The sequence below is a fragment of the Cnephaeus nilssonii genome, assembly GCF_951640355.1.
Source record: "Cnephaeus nilssonii genome assembly, chromosome: 20".
Lineage (NCBI taxonomy): Eukaryota > Metazoa > Chordata > Mammalia > Chiroptera > Vespertilionidae > Cnephaeus > Cnephaeus nilssonii.
The window spans coordinates 6,511,775-6,525,856 of NC_137091.1; the positions used below are offsets into that span (position 1 = coordinate 6,511,775).

At 58.3% G+C, this 14,082-nt stretch overlaps 1 protein-coding gene across 1 annotated transcript; it reads left to right on the plus strand.

Annotated features, from left to right (window-relative positions):
• Nucleotides 1-85: 85 nt before the first annotated feature.
• LOC307115856 (developmental pluripotency-associated 5 protein-like) lies at nucleotides 86-427 on the plus strand (the record flags this gene model as incomplete). Its single annotated transcript, XM_079799347.1, has 1 exon — nucleotides 86-427. The coding sequence occupies one exon, from the start codon at nucleotides 86-88 to the stop codon at nucleotides 425-427; it is 342 nt and encodes a 113-aa protein (XP_079655473.1).
• Nucleotides 428-14,082: the final 13,655 nt, after the last annotated feature.

Consider the following 14,082-nt stretch of genomic DNA (forward strand, 5'->3'; position numbering starts at 1 on the left):
CTCAACTTGGTCTCGGCCTCGGCGCTGGTTCCTCTCTTAGGCCCACCATAACTCTGAGCGTGATTTTCCTTTGGAGGCATTCAAGATGGGGGCGCTGCCGAAACGGAAAGATATCCCACCGTGGGTGAGAGTTCCTGAGGACTTGAGAGATCCTGAGGTGTTCCAGGTCCAGACGGTGCTGCTGGAAGCCGTGTTTGGCCCCGGAGGATCTCGAATCCTATACATCGAGCAAGTGAGCAGAGCCATGCTCGAGCTGAAGGTTCTGGAATCCTCGAACCTCACCGAGGTCATGGTTTATGGCAATTACTTGTACAAACTCCGAACCAAGTGGATGCTCCAGTCCATGGCCGAGAGGCACCACCTGAGGCAGGAGCGAGGGATGCTCAAACTTGAGGATGCCATGAATGCCCTCGAGCTAGGCCTTTAGCTGAAGTGAAGCCAGTTTTCAACCAACGTGCCTGGGACCAGGATGTGGACAGTAGGCTGTGGCCAGATCTGGAGTAGGTCTGCTCCCCACCTAAAAGGGAAAACAGCTTGTTGTGGATTTTTGCATTTGCCTCATGAGTCCTGATGTAACTTTTTCCCAAGGTTGCTAATTAACCCTTTGCACTCGCTTGCTTTTTTCTCGAGCTGCTACTGATGCAACCGTGTTGAGTCACACTTGACATCCGAGTGCAAAAGGTTAAAGAATAAAATGTTAAACAGTTCCTCGAAAAAAATAAATAGATAAATAAAACAACAACAACAACAAAAATCTCTGAGCCCTGAGAAAGATTTCCCAGGTCTAGGGCAGCCTTGTTGGGACAGTTAAGGGCTGACACCAGACACTCCCAGGAGAAATGGCACCCTCCCCCGCCCCCCAACGGTGCTTAGCTATCCCGGCAAACATCAGCCCAGGGACGGAGCCAGCAGAAATCGCTGCTTCGTTAGCATCGTGACCTTCCACCTGCCCCACGTCCCCAGTGGTGCAGGGAGCGAGGTGAGGCCTCCCCGGCTCGGATTCCTCGGCGTGGTCTTCTAAGTGCTGTCTTCATTTCTGTCCGGGTGAGAGAAAATGTCTACATTCCCACCTCCCGGGAACCTGCCTCCCCTCCCTCCCCCACCTCTCAGCGCGAGCGTTCCTTTAAGAGAGACAAGGTCCTTGCTGACATCTCTTTCGAGAGTTCCATCAAAATCCTGCACCTGCCCAGTGTCCTCTCCTTGGCCACCGGTTTCCAAGGAAACGAGATACTATGGCAACACAGGAAGGAGAGGAAGAGGCATCCAGGCCCTTCCTCACTCACGCTCTCCTCTCTCCTGGAATCGAGGCAGCTCCCGGGGCGGAGAGAACGTGGGTTCCCAGCTGCCAGGGGGAGGGGCCCAGAACAGCCACATGGGCGCGCTGACCCAGAGCACCCCACTCCCCCACCCGAAGACTGGTGCCCGCCCCAGGCCCCAGGCCCCGCCCGCTCTGGAACCTAGAACACAATGTCCACATTTCGAGATGGAAAGGACTCAAAGATGTTTATTCAAATGAGTGGGCAAGATCAGCAGGCCACCTGGCCGGCCTGGCTCCGTGGTTGAGCGACGACCTATGAACCAGGAGGTCACGGTTCGATCCCCGGTCAGGGCACAGGCCCAGATTGTGGGCTCGATCCCCAGTGTGGGGCATGCAGGAGGCAGCCGATCCATGATTCTCTCTCATCACTGATGTTTCTCTCTCTCTCTCCCCCTCCCCCTTCCTCTCTGAAAGCAATAAAAATATATTTAAACAAAAAGATAAGCGAAGCCCTAAACACACCGCAGTTCCGATGCACGACAAAATCGCCGCGCGTCTGCGCCATCGTCAGCGGCGCCAGATCCGTCTCTTGGTTTCGCCGGCCTCTCTGCGCCCGACCTCCTGCTCCCCGTTCAGCCCCTGACCATCTCCGTCTCTGCTTCTCCCACGCCCTCCTCCGGGGTGTTTCTGGTACCCACCCCGCCCCCTGAGGCCTCCCTGCTCCTCTCCCTCTCCCCCTCCTGACCCGCAGCCCCCCTGTCACTCAGGATGGAGCGGCTGGGGGAGAAAGGGTCCCAGGTGCTGCCGCCCCCAGGCTCTGCCCCACGTGCCATGCCGTCCCCCTCCCCCACGCCCTGCGACCTCCCTGTGGGCAGGCACGATGCCAGCACAGGGGCCTCGGGGCGAGAGGAACCAGACCCCTGCCCGGAGGAGGTCACAGCACCGGCCGCCGTGGCGTGTGCCCTGCCGTCTTCTGTAACCCCAGGCGGGGCCCGAGGCCCGGGAGACCTGTCCTTGCGCCCCGCTCTTGTGCTGGTTGAATCTTCCACAGCCTTAGCGTGTGCTCCTCGGGCTCACGCGTGGAACCCTCCTCCACGGAAGCCCCTCCCCCTCCCCAGCTGACATTCCAGCACCGATCCCCTCCCTTAGGGCAGCGCTCTCCACACGGGCCACACGGCCAACATATTTTGAACGTGGACACCCCCCCAATAAGTGCGCATGTTATTTGTAAGTCACATACATGTGCTACTATGTTACTATTTTGTACATGACAAAAACACAAAGACTGGAGTTTAGAAGGAAGTGGCGGGGTGGCATTGTTTCTTTCTTCCATCACCCCAGGGGACTGCGTGTGCACCCCACGTTACTCTGCTCTGTCCCTTTAAGTGACGGGGGACCGTGCTTTGTCCCTCCCTGGCTTGTAGGCAGGGCACCTTGAGTCCCTGCTGTGACTGAACCGTGCCCCACCCGCCACGAAGGTCCGGATGCTGACGCCCTCGCCCTCCCTGGTGGGATGCCATTTGGAGACAGGGCTACTGTTGTTGTTGCTAATCTTACATGAGGGTTTTTTTCCCCACTGGTTTTTAGAGAGAGTGGGAGGGAGGGAGGGAGAGCGAGAGAAACGTTGATGTGAGAGGGATACATTGATCGCTTGCCTCCCACACAAGCCCCGACCGGGGCCAGGGATCGAACCTGCAACCCAGGTATGTGCCCTTGACCAGGAATCAAACCTATGGCCCTTCGTTTCTTGGGCCAATGCTCTAACCACTGAGCACACTGGCCAGGACTGGAGACAGGGCCTCGAAAGAGGTGATTAAGGTTAAACGAGGTCATAAAGGCAGGGCCCTAATCCAATACGGCCAGTGTCCTCAATGGATCACATGAGGACTTAGGGTTAGAAGTCGGCCGCCTGCAAGCCCGGGAGAGAGGCCTCAGGAGAAACCAGCCCTGCCCACACCTTGATCTCGCACGTCCAGCCTCCAGAAACGGGAGACCACATGTCTGTCGTCTGACCATCCCAGGCCGCACTACTGTGTGACATCAGCCCTATTCACAGGTCCTGGGAGTTAAAACACCAGCATCTGTGAGGGACACACATTCACCCCACAGCCGGGGCTACTGGGAACGGGGTAAGAAGCCAGGCCATTAGCCGGCAGCGTGGCATGAAGCTCCTCCAGGTGGGCAGGTTGGGGCAGCTGGAGAAGCAGGAAGGAGCCGCCTGGGCCGGGCTGCCTTCTACCTGCGGACAGGTGTCCCCTCTGAGGGGGTGACATCCCCAGACACAGGTCTACCCCCCGGGGGTGGGCTCTGGCCAGCCGCCAGTTCCAGAAAAGTCTCTCTTCGCCAAAGCAGCTGCATGTTGCCTCCTGTTCCGCGGTGCCCAAACCATGTTGCGGCCATTATTTCTAGAAGAATCCCTGGGGTGTCCGCATCAGACACAGCGGCCTGGCCCGGCTGCTTCGGGAAAAACACGGACAGGCCCTCCCAACACCGGCTGACAGCGAGCCAGATCGGGGGATGTTTTCCAAACAAGAATTGAATGTTTGTCACTTTTGCTATTTAATTATGACCCAAGAGGGTCGCTAACGCTGCACATTCTGTCGGCGGCGCCCGTTTAATTTCGATATTAAAGAGACACGCTCGCTATATAGTTACCAAGTAACAAGTGTTTAAGCCTCAATAAATAACATTTTTTAAAATAATAAGGTTCTGAAATGCATAGATCCCATCTCCCTGCTCATCCTGGAAGAAAAACATTTTAATTATCTATTGACACGTATGGCACACAGAGCAACCGTCTTCCTCGGAGATAAATGGGCTGGTGGGCGCGTCGGGTTAATTAAAAGCCAGCGGAGTATTACAAGTGTATTTACGGGGGAGCAGGCGCGGCAGGAGCGGCGCGGTCCGCACGCAGTTGTCAGAATTCTGCGAATGTGTTGTTTAATAACCACTTGGCACTTAATTAGAGCGAGACAGCGAGAGCTCCCCTCCACACTCGGGGCGCCTGGCCGTGTCTCCTCCCCGCGCTCCCCCGCCGTGACTCCGCTTTCCCCCGTCAGACCCCACCAGGTACCGGACCGTCTGGGCGACGGCTGACCGGGAGCTTCCCAGGACCACGCACCAGCTGTGAGTTTATTTCTTTATTATTATGATTATTATTATTATTTTAAATTCTCCCCCGAGGATATTTTTCCACTGATTAGACAGAGTGGAAGAGAGCGGGAAAGGGAGAGAAACATTGATGTGTATGAGGTGGACCAGGGCCCGGGCTGGGGAGGAGCCTGCAACCGAGGTACATGCCCTTGACCGGAATCGAAGCCAGGACCCTTAGGTCCACAGGCCGATGCTCTATCCATTGAGCCACACCGGCCAGGGCCCCGCTGTGAGCTTGGACACCTGGAGGGGACATTCAGACTCCGCTGCAGAGGTGCGGCTGAGACAGAGGCAGGACCAAAAGAAGCAAAGGCCTCATCGCGGCCTCCAAGGCTCTCCACCGACCTCCTCTTCTAACTGGGTCACCCCCACCCCACTCACCTCTACAACCAGGCTGGGCCGCCCCAGCCCCATTTCCCTGCCACGGGAATGCATGCCCCAGAGACGCTGCAAACCACCCCATCCTCCCCAGCACCTACCCACATGCCCCCTCTTCCCAGAACCCTCTGGGGCTGCTTCAGCCATCCCCGTCCCTCCGCTCCTAGGTGGACTCCTCTGCCAGAGGCGCCGGCACAGACAGAGGTGGGACAAGTAACCCAAAGGAGTGGTCGGCCCCGGGGCGGGCTCCCTGGCTTAGGAGGGGGACTGGGGTGATGCTCTCCTGCCTGGTGCTCCACAGATACCCTGAGGCTGGGACTGCGTGCTTCCTGGGGCACCCAGGGCCCTCGGCAAACCGTCTCCTTCGCCCTCAAGATCAGAGAGCTCCGGACTGGTCCCTCCTCCCCATCTGGTCCCTCGTCCAGCCGCTCGCTCCCACGCAGGCCCTCCCATCCGGCTCCCCCTCCTCCAGGGAAGGAAAACAGAAAGTTCTGGAAGTGCCCTCAGCCACTCACAGTTGGGGACAGAGTCCCTGGGAGCCGGGGAGAAGGAATGAGCCTACCACGCTGATTGCATTGCCCTTGGCAACCACACGTCCCCGCGGGCCGGTCAATACGGCGGCCTCCCTGGGACGCGGGTCCCTGACGCGCGCGAGAGAAATCTATATCGTTCTCAGGGGCAGCCAGCCCTTCTGCGGGCAGCACGTCCCCTCCCGTCTGCGGGCAGCTTCAGGGGACACAGCCCAGCCCGGAAGGGGGCAGAGCCCGCGCCCCCAGGCTGGCAGCCTGCCGGCAACGTGGCGTTTCCCCTGCACGCACGGCCTCTCGGCACCCCCACGCCAGCGCCTCTCGGCTCCAGGACTGCGATCCCCTCCAAATTGAGTGGCGATGTTTGCTTCCTCCCAAGGCCTCCAACACTAACAGCCAGCACTTAACAGGCCCTTTCCACGTGCCAGACTGTCGAGAAGCAGAGCCGCTTCACCAGCACTAACGCATCTCATCCTCGCAAGGTGCCCTGCCGCTCGGAGCGGATGTCACTCGCGTGGCCACCGGTCAGCGGAAGGGTCTGACCTCAGAGCAGTGACGTAGTTCCCTCTCCCGAAGTCACGGAGCTCATCCATGGCGGAAGCAGGCCGTCCGGCACCTGTGCTACCCCGCCCCTCCCAGGGGACCCTCACACACCTCCCACACCCCCCACACCTCCCACACCCCCCACACACCCCACACCTCCCACACCCCCCACACACCCCACACCTCCCAGGGCCAAAGGGCAAAGCCTTTGGAACAACACTGGTCAAGGTCAACATTTCAATGTTAGTCCCTGAACCAGCTGCCCCGCCTCTCGGAGCCTCTTCCCTCGTCTGTGGTTGGATATGGTAACAGCAGAACCTATCGCAGGGGCAATTCCGGGTGCCCCGGGAGACAACCCCTCACCCCACCTGCCACTGCCCACCTGCTCTCAGCAAGGGCAATGCCAAGTGGTCTCCAGGAGCCCATCAGTGCTCTGCACACCGCGGCTCCCTCTGACTGGAGTCAACTCTACCCTTCCCTTACTTGGCCAGCTCCTTCTCCCTTCTCAGGTCTCAGCTGGATGCTGCCTCCTCCGAGAAGCCTTCCCGACTTGCAGCTCCGCACTGTCTGTCTCCTCGGTGTCCTCCCACGGCCCTGCATCTCCGTGCCATGGCCCCCTTCTCCTCCTCTGGGCTCTGCGCTCTCCACGGGCCTGATCCATCCATGGTGTCCCACACGGTGCCTGGAATAAGTCAGAAAATGTTTGCTGTGCACGTGACTACAGAAAAATGTCTACCGCTGCTTATGCTGCGCCTTCGTCCCTCCTAATAGAGGCAACAGCCACACTTTGCTGTCCACTCTGAGCTCCTTGCACGCCTGGCACGTGGCGACAGAGCTGGGGCGAGGGTGAGGCGAGGGAGGTGCCCAGAATGGGGAATGCGAGGAGGCACCAGCTCAGCGTGGCGCGCGTGTGGGCGGCGCAGCAGGCCCTCCACGAATCACATCTGATTCTAACTCGGGGGCGGCCCGCAGTGGGGCGACCAGCCTCCATCTCTGTCCTCGGGGCGTTCCCAGGCTCATGATGGTTGATGTTCATTATCCAAGACAGAGCCCGCCTCCCAGCCCCCCGCGGGCCCCTGTCGGGATGACCCCCTCGCCTGGCACGGGGCTGGGGACCCACACGTGGGCCAGGCGGTGGGAGAAAGCATGTCTGCGAAGACCACGGGGAAGGGCCCTCAACCTGTGAGGGGTGGGCTGACGTCAGACAGGCAGGGTCGGGGAGAACGTCTCAGGCAGAGAACGGGGTGAGAACACAAGGTCATCAGGGGCCCCCGGAAAATCATGCGATGGGGCTCCGCCCAGATGCCAAAGAGCACAGTACCCCTCGCCTTTGCACACGGCCCGCAATGTGCCCAGCCATCGTTTCATTTGCTGCCTCCTCCCGTTTTTTTACCTTTATTGTTGGATAGAGAATAGGTGTCCCCCTGCTTCCCCCCATGGCTCCCCTCTGCCTGGGCCCCACCCCACCCCAGGCCTTCCCCACCCCATTGTCTGTGCCCACGGGAAAGCATGTACGCATATACACTCTTTGGTCCATGCCTCCCTGCCTCCCCACCCCTGCCCTCTGAGCGTCATCAGTCTGCCTGGATGGCACAGCCAGTGGCGTGGGAACATGGGATGCCCATTTTGTTGGTGAGAAGACTGAGGTTTGGACACCCAGGGACTTGCTCAGGCACCAGCTGGGGAGGTTGGGATTGAAACCTTGTTTGGCGACATTGACATTTCCCACGCTCACAGCTTCGGGGTGACACCCACTGCCCACGTCCCCCAAGCCCAGTGTCACACGGCCCCTCCCATGGAGTGTCTGTGGGCCCGAGTTTCTCGTGACCTGACTATCGAGACTCCTTCCGGGGCGTGGCTGGGCAGCACTGGGGACGGCCACTCTTCTCTGGAGCAACTGCCCCGAGGCCTGGGGGGGCCGGGAGGGAAGGCTGTTGCTCTGTTTTTCTGGCTTCTCGCCCGCCCAGCAAATGGAATAATGAAGGCCTCCGAGGGGGAGCTTGGGCTGAAGTGAGAACAGCGACGCCAAGGCTCCCCGGCAGACAATGTGGACAGCGGGTCGCTGCTCTCCGATGTGTCATCCAGACCTTGATCCGTTCAGCCGCCGGAGGACCGCGCCCGCCGCCTTTGTCGGCGTGGACGCGAGAACAAAACAGGATGGATTAGATAACCCCCTGCCGGCCGCGAGACGGGAACCTGAGATTCAGCTCCGTGGACGCCTGGACTCCGGAGGTCAGGGGTTCGCCGTGTCCGGAGCCAGCCCTGCACGGCTCCCATCACGGGCAGCTGGCGGAATGGGCCGCCGGGGCGGGGGCACACCCCTGCGGGGGTATTTCCATTTTTGCCCCATTGTGCAGCCAAATAAAGCCAAGACGGTCCCGCTCCCCACCCACCGGAGACGGCGGCGGCTTCAATCGCGTCTTAGCGCTCACAGATAATTCAGAGGCGTCGGGGATCCTGCCTCCTGGGGCCCGGCCTTGGCTGCCGCGGCGATCAGTCACTGCTGGCCACTCGGGGGCCGTGCGAGGCCCCGGGCCCCCTCACGCCTTTCCGATCAGGCTCCGGCGTCTCGGAAAATATTGCTTGAATTTATTTATCTAATCGCGTTAGGGAGGCCGAGAGTTATTGTTCGGTCAGCATTCTCCCCGCTCCCTCCCCGCTCACCCTTTGTCTGAGATTCTGCTCCGAGGACCGCGATGACTAATGCAATCACACGCTACCTGGGAAAGAGTAATCCGCAAAAAATGAAACCCCTTCCCATACTGTGCTTTCCACTCAGGACACCCTCTTCCGAAAGCCGAGGGCTGGCATCCACCCACCGGCCACCGACTTGATGACACCGCATCGGAGAACACACACACACACACACACACACACACACACACACACACACGCACGCACGCACCAGCATGGGCTTTCGACGCCGCTCTCCCGGGTCCTGAAGTCATCTTCCAGGAAACGCTGCCTCTCGCTCGGAGCAGCAGCCCTTCAGAAATCTCTGGGTGAAAGCAAACACTCGGAATGTGAGTCACAACCGAACACGGGGCTGCCTCCCCTCTGGACCTGCGTGTGGGTTTGGGGGTCTTATCTCGTATCGCTACCACCGAAGGCCTAGCCCTAGGCTGAGTGACTCCTTGGCATTCCCGGGCCCCTCACATCATGGCCTCACCCTCCCGTCCACCGTGGGGTGCGCCGCACACTCTGGGAATATTCTCCTCGCGGGTGCAGGAGGCGTGCGACGGAACCGGCAGGGAAGGGCGACCCTCCCAGGACACTGGTGGGAACAAACACTGTTATAAAACCACCGACACCTGAGTCATTGACGCCAACGTTTAGGTCAACCTATGGACAAACAGCACAGCCTTAACTGTGGCTGCAGAACACAAGGAGAGTGTCTAGAACTGACCGATTGAGACGCAGCTGTGCCATGATCTTATTTAGACACATGGGAGGACTAAACCCAGAGACCATGTAAGTGGCTGCGTCACGGTGGTTGATGGTGTGAGAGGTCAAGATGGTGACTCACTTTGAGGGGTGAGCACAGTGGCTTCTGGGGAGCTGGCCATGCTCCATTTGTTTTAAATATATTTTTGTTGATTTCAGAGAGAAAAGGAGGAGAGAGAGAGATAGAAACATCAAGGATGAGAGAGAATCATGGATCGGCTGCCTCCTGCACGTCCCCCCCCACCCCGACTGGGGATCGAGCCCACAGCCCAGGCTTGTGCCCTGACCGGGAATCGAACCGTGACCTCCTGGTTCGTAGGTTGGCGCTCAATCACTGAACCACACCAGCCAGGCTGTGCTCCATTTCTCGATCTGGGTGCTAGTTATAAAAAGGTCCCTGGCCCCAAAAGACAAAACTCTGAGTAATACATACAACCTCCGGGCGGTGGGAACTAGTGGATTTGGGGAAGGGCTTTCTCAACATCAAAGCCTCCGACGGGATGGGTAATGAGTCCGAGGTCATTGGAGACGCTCAAGTAAAGAGATCAAGAAGACACTTTGCCCAGCCCTAACCGGTTTGGCTCAGTGGATAGAGCATCGGCCTTCAGACTGAAGGGTCCCGGGTTCAATTCCGGTCAAGGGCATGTACGTTGATTGCGGGCACATCCCCAGTAGGGAGTGTGCAGGAGGCAGCTGGTAGATGTTTCTCTCTCATTGATGTTTCTAACTCTCTATCCCTCTCCCTTCCTCTCTGTAAAAAATTAATAAAATATATTTTTAAAAAAGAGGACACTTTGCCAGGGACCATGGAGGCAGTTTTGTGGCTGCTGAGACAGCCATGCTGGGACCCTCTCAAACCCTGGCTTCTTTGGCAACGGCAGTCTCCCCTGTGCCTCAGTTTCCTCGCTGGTAACTCTGTGAAATAGAGGTGTGGCTCTCTTTCAGTACCTAGTTCAGAGAGCAGTGAGGGGTCCTGGAGATGATCATGGCAAGCAGGGACGGGGAACCTTTTCCTGCCCAGAGCCATTTGGATATTTATAACATCATCCGCGGGCCACGCAAAATCATCCACTTCAAAATTAGCCTGCCTGCCCTAGCTGGTGTTGCTCAGTGGATAGAGCGTCAGTCTGCGAACTAACGGGTCCCAGCTTCAATTCTGGTCAAGGGCACAGGCCCGGGTTGCAGGCTCGATCCCCAGTAGGGGACGTGCAGGAGGCAGCCGATCCTTGATTCTCTCTCCTCATTGATGTTTCTCTCTCTCTCTCCCTCTCCCTTCCTCTTTGAAACCAATGTTTAAAAAAAATTTTTTTAAAGAATTAAAGTCAAGAGGGAAAAAATTAGCCCACTATAGTGGATCGAACGTTTCATTCACTCACCCCTAACGCCTGGGCAGGGCCAGACCAAATGATTCCTTGGCTGTGTGTATCCCGGGCCAGCGGGTCCCACCCCTGATGTAAATAAAGCACTTGGAACAGCACCCGGCCCAGACGTGAACACCAGGCAATTAACATTGTCCTTGGGGCGCAAGTCCTGCTCCAGGGACACAGGGTCTCTGAGCAGGGCCGGGTCCTCAGCCTGTCCGTCACCGGAGCCCCGAGGGCGGTGCCGATGAGCCAGGGGGCCAGCACCGGGTTATTGGTTTGGCCAGTCCCGATGACTTATTACAGCTGCCCCGGCCGGGGAATAGCAAGGGAGAGGATAAAAAAATCATCGCATCGATTTTCCCGGCACGTGAAACCGGCGATGGTATTTCCAGATCCAACCTTTCTGAAATTAAATTAAGTTTAGCTCAGTTTGTCCATTTGTTGAAAAATCGTCTCCATCCGATTTTCTGCTCTGGGAGTGAAGGAGGCCGCGGAGCGCGGGTTCCCCGTGGCACTGGGGGAAGCGGGGGCTCTCGGCGGCGTTCCAGGATTGTAGGAGCTGGGCAACCCCACGAGGCATCCATTTGCACGTGCATTTTCCATCACCATCAGGTGGACATGGTAACAAATGGGGCTGCGGCGAGAGGCCTCCGGAGTGAGTGACAGCGACTGCAGGACCGGACACTCGTGTTCAGAAATGACAGTCCCCGCGGTGGGAGCATTGTACGCCTGCCTCCTAGACACGTCCCGGAAAAAGCCAGAAGCCCATTCCTCTTTTACTTCCATTAGGAGATTTTTCTTTCCTGCAAAAACAATACGTGTGAGTTCTTTCAGGGCAGAAAACATCGCCTTGAGACCGCCTCCAGGAGAGGTCGTGTTCCGAGCCCAAACCGCCCAGGTGAGGGGCTGATGGCGGGCCGGGCGGGCAGACGGAGTAACAAGGGACCTGTCAGTCATCCTGCCCGCCAGGACTGGTCAGACGGGCTTGGGGGAGACCACACACAATTAACAGGCGGGGAGGGAGAGGGGTTCGTAGAAACCCATTCCGTATGCCGGGCTCAGTGAGGAAGGCTCAGAAATTAACCACCACGCTGCCCCTGAGAGCCCTGACCAGGAAGGGCAGGACCGTGGTGTCCAGGAAGCCCTACAGCTGCCCACGGGGCCCGCCTCGTCCCGGAAGCCCTGGCCCGAGGACCCGTGCCGCCCCAGGTGGTCGAGTCGTTCGGGAGTTTGGTGCCAGGTCGGTGAGATGTCCAGAACGGCCTCTCTGGGGCCAGGAGCCAAACTCACGTCTTTCAGAGTTGGGTTCCCACTTCGTCTTCCAGCCTGAGTGGGGTGTCCCTGCCTGCATGACCCCATCCTGACTCCTCTGGGGACAGGTTTACCCTGTGCCCAGAACATTTCACACGTCCCCGGCCCACACCCTCCAGCGCCCAGCACGGCAACCGCCTGGCAGGTGTCCGCCGCGGGCACCTTCCGCGGGCCGGCTTCCGGCCGGAGAAACGCAGCCCAGGGCACCCTCCAGCGGTAAGGGCAGCGGTTCGGCAGCCAGTCTGGCTGAGCTCGTTCTAAAGTGGTCGCAGCTGGAGGGTTTGGGGGAAATAGGAAGGACGGACGAAGTAAATCACGGCCCTGTCATTCGCAATGGCGTAGCGGATACACATCTACTGCTTCTGGAAAGATAGTGGTGGTGTGTGATTACGTGGGGGAAGCAGGTTGCAAACGTTTTTATAGTATGATCCCATTTTCATTGGGGGAATGCCTCTCTCTCTCTTCCTCTCTCTCTCTCTCTCTTTCTCACACACACAATCTTGGGTTACATCAACACAGGCGAGTCACCAGACAGAAGGAGCTACACTGAAGCATAGATTTCAGGAGAACATGGCCAAAACCAGCTCCATCCCGAGAAGGGTGAGGATATTGGAGAATGATCCCAAATCACATCATTTCAATAAGAACTGGAAGCGCTGGGCGTTTTCCCATTTGGAATAAAAAGACCTCGTGTCCTAACCCATGTGGAGGGGTATGAACAGTGCCCGCCCTGGGGTAGGGGGTCCGTGGACAGGTGATCGATGTGAGCCCTTTGCCCTTCACGGACGGGCACTGCCTCGTTGCGTTGCCGCTGTCACGCCCGGCTCTGTGACTCGGTGCTTAGTCACGTGCCTCTCCACGTGTGCCTTTCCCCCTCTGTCTCTGTCACCCCGTCCCTTCCGTTCTCAAGCAGAACTAAAGCATATTTGGTGTGTTTATTGCATGCAGTTAGTAGACTGTTCTCTTCCCTGCTCTTCCCTTTAATAAGCTCACAAGGAGAAGGCTCCCGGGCCTACAAGCAAATAGCTGGCCTCCTTAAATTGCTTTTTCCTTGTTTGGGCTTCCGATCGATTTCAGGAGTGTGGGGTCAGTGGAACGCATCCCCAGCCCCGGGGCGGACTGTGGGCTGTTCATGTGGGGATACCGAGGGCAGGGCGCACACACACACACACACACACACACACACACGGCATGTGCTGGCAAGAATGGGCCTTCCCCATCACGCCTCCTCCTGACCACAATGGCAGGTGAAGAGCGGGAAGAGAGTGAGCTTTCTGTCGAGTCTCATCTTTTTGAATATTGCATCCGCCACTCTTCATGGAAGTCAGTAACCTCCCTTCAGCTGCCGTATTGACGGGGAGCGCAAACCAAGGTGCAAAGGAGGCTCCGCCGGGCCCTGAAGCGTCCGCTGGGGGCGGCGTTAGGGACGAGGCATTTGTTTTCTGTTCCCAGGCGCGGGCCAGCCCCACGCCACCGCCTCCATCACGCGGGCTGCTTCCTGCAGACAGAGGCTCCTGCAGGCCGCTCTTCCCCGCTCGTTAGCAGGGATCGGGAAACCCCGTGGCGTTCATTAAAACGTTTCCGTGCTGTTCAGCAACATTTTCCCTTTGAAGGCCAACTCCGGCGGCTGCGAGGTCAAAGAAATATGTAACAATTACGAAGAGGGTCCTCTCCCGCGTCCCTTTCACTCCGATACGTCCCGGGCGGGCGGGCAGCAGCGGGGATGTATGTCCCCCACACCCAGGAGCCTCATTGGAATAGTGGCTGGGGTTGTGCGCAGCTCCACACAGACGCCTGGCCGGGGACAGGGCCAGAGAGCGACAGCCCTGCGCACGGGAGCCCGTGACTTCCGACCCCACCTGGGTGTGCTTTTATGACTTTCATATCCTTGAAGTTATTTAAAAGAAGATGAAATATGACAGGTGCTGGGGTTGGCAAAAGCGGCGAGTTGATTGCATTCCGGGCTGCCAGTGGGAACCCATCGCCCCCCGCCACCCCCAGGCGCCGTCAGCACATTTAGAAGTGTTGGGCTGGCTGCTGTCCTCTGCACTTCTCCCTGACCCGCAGAGCAAACTTGGGGAGCAGACAGGTGGGGCTGGGCATG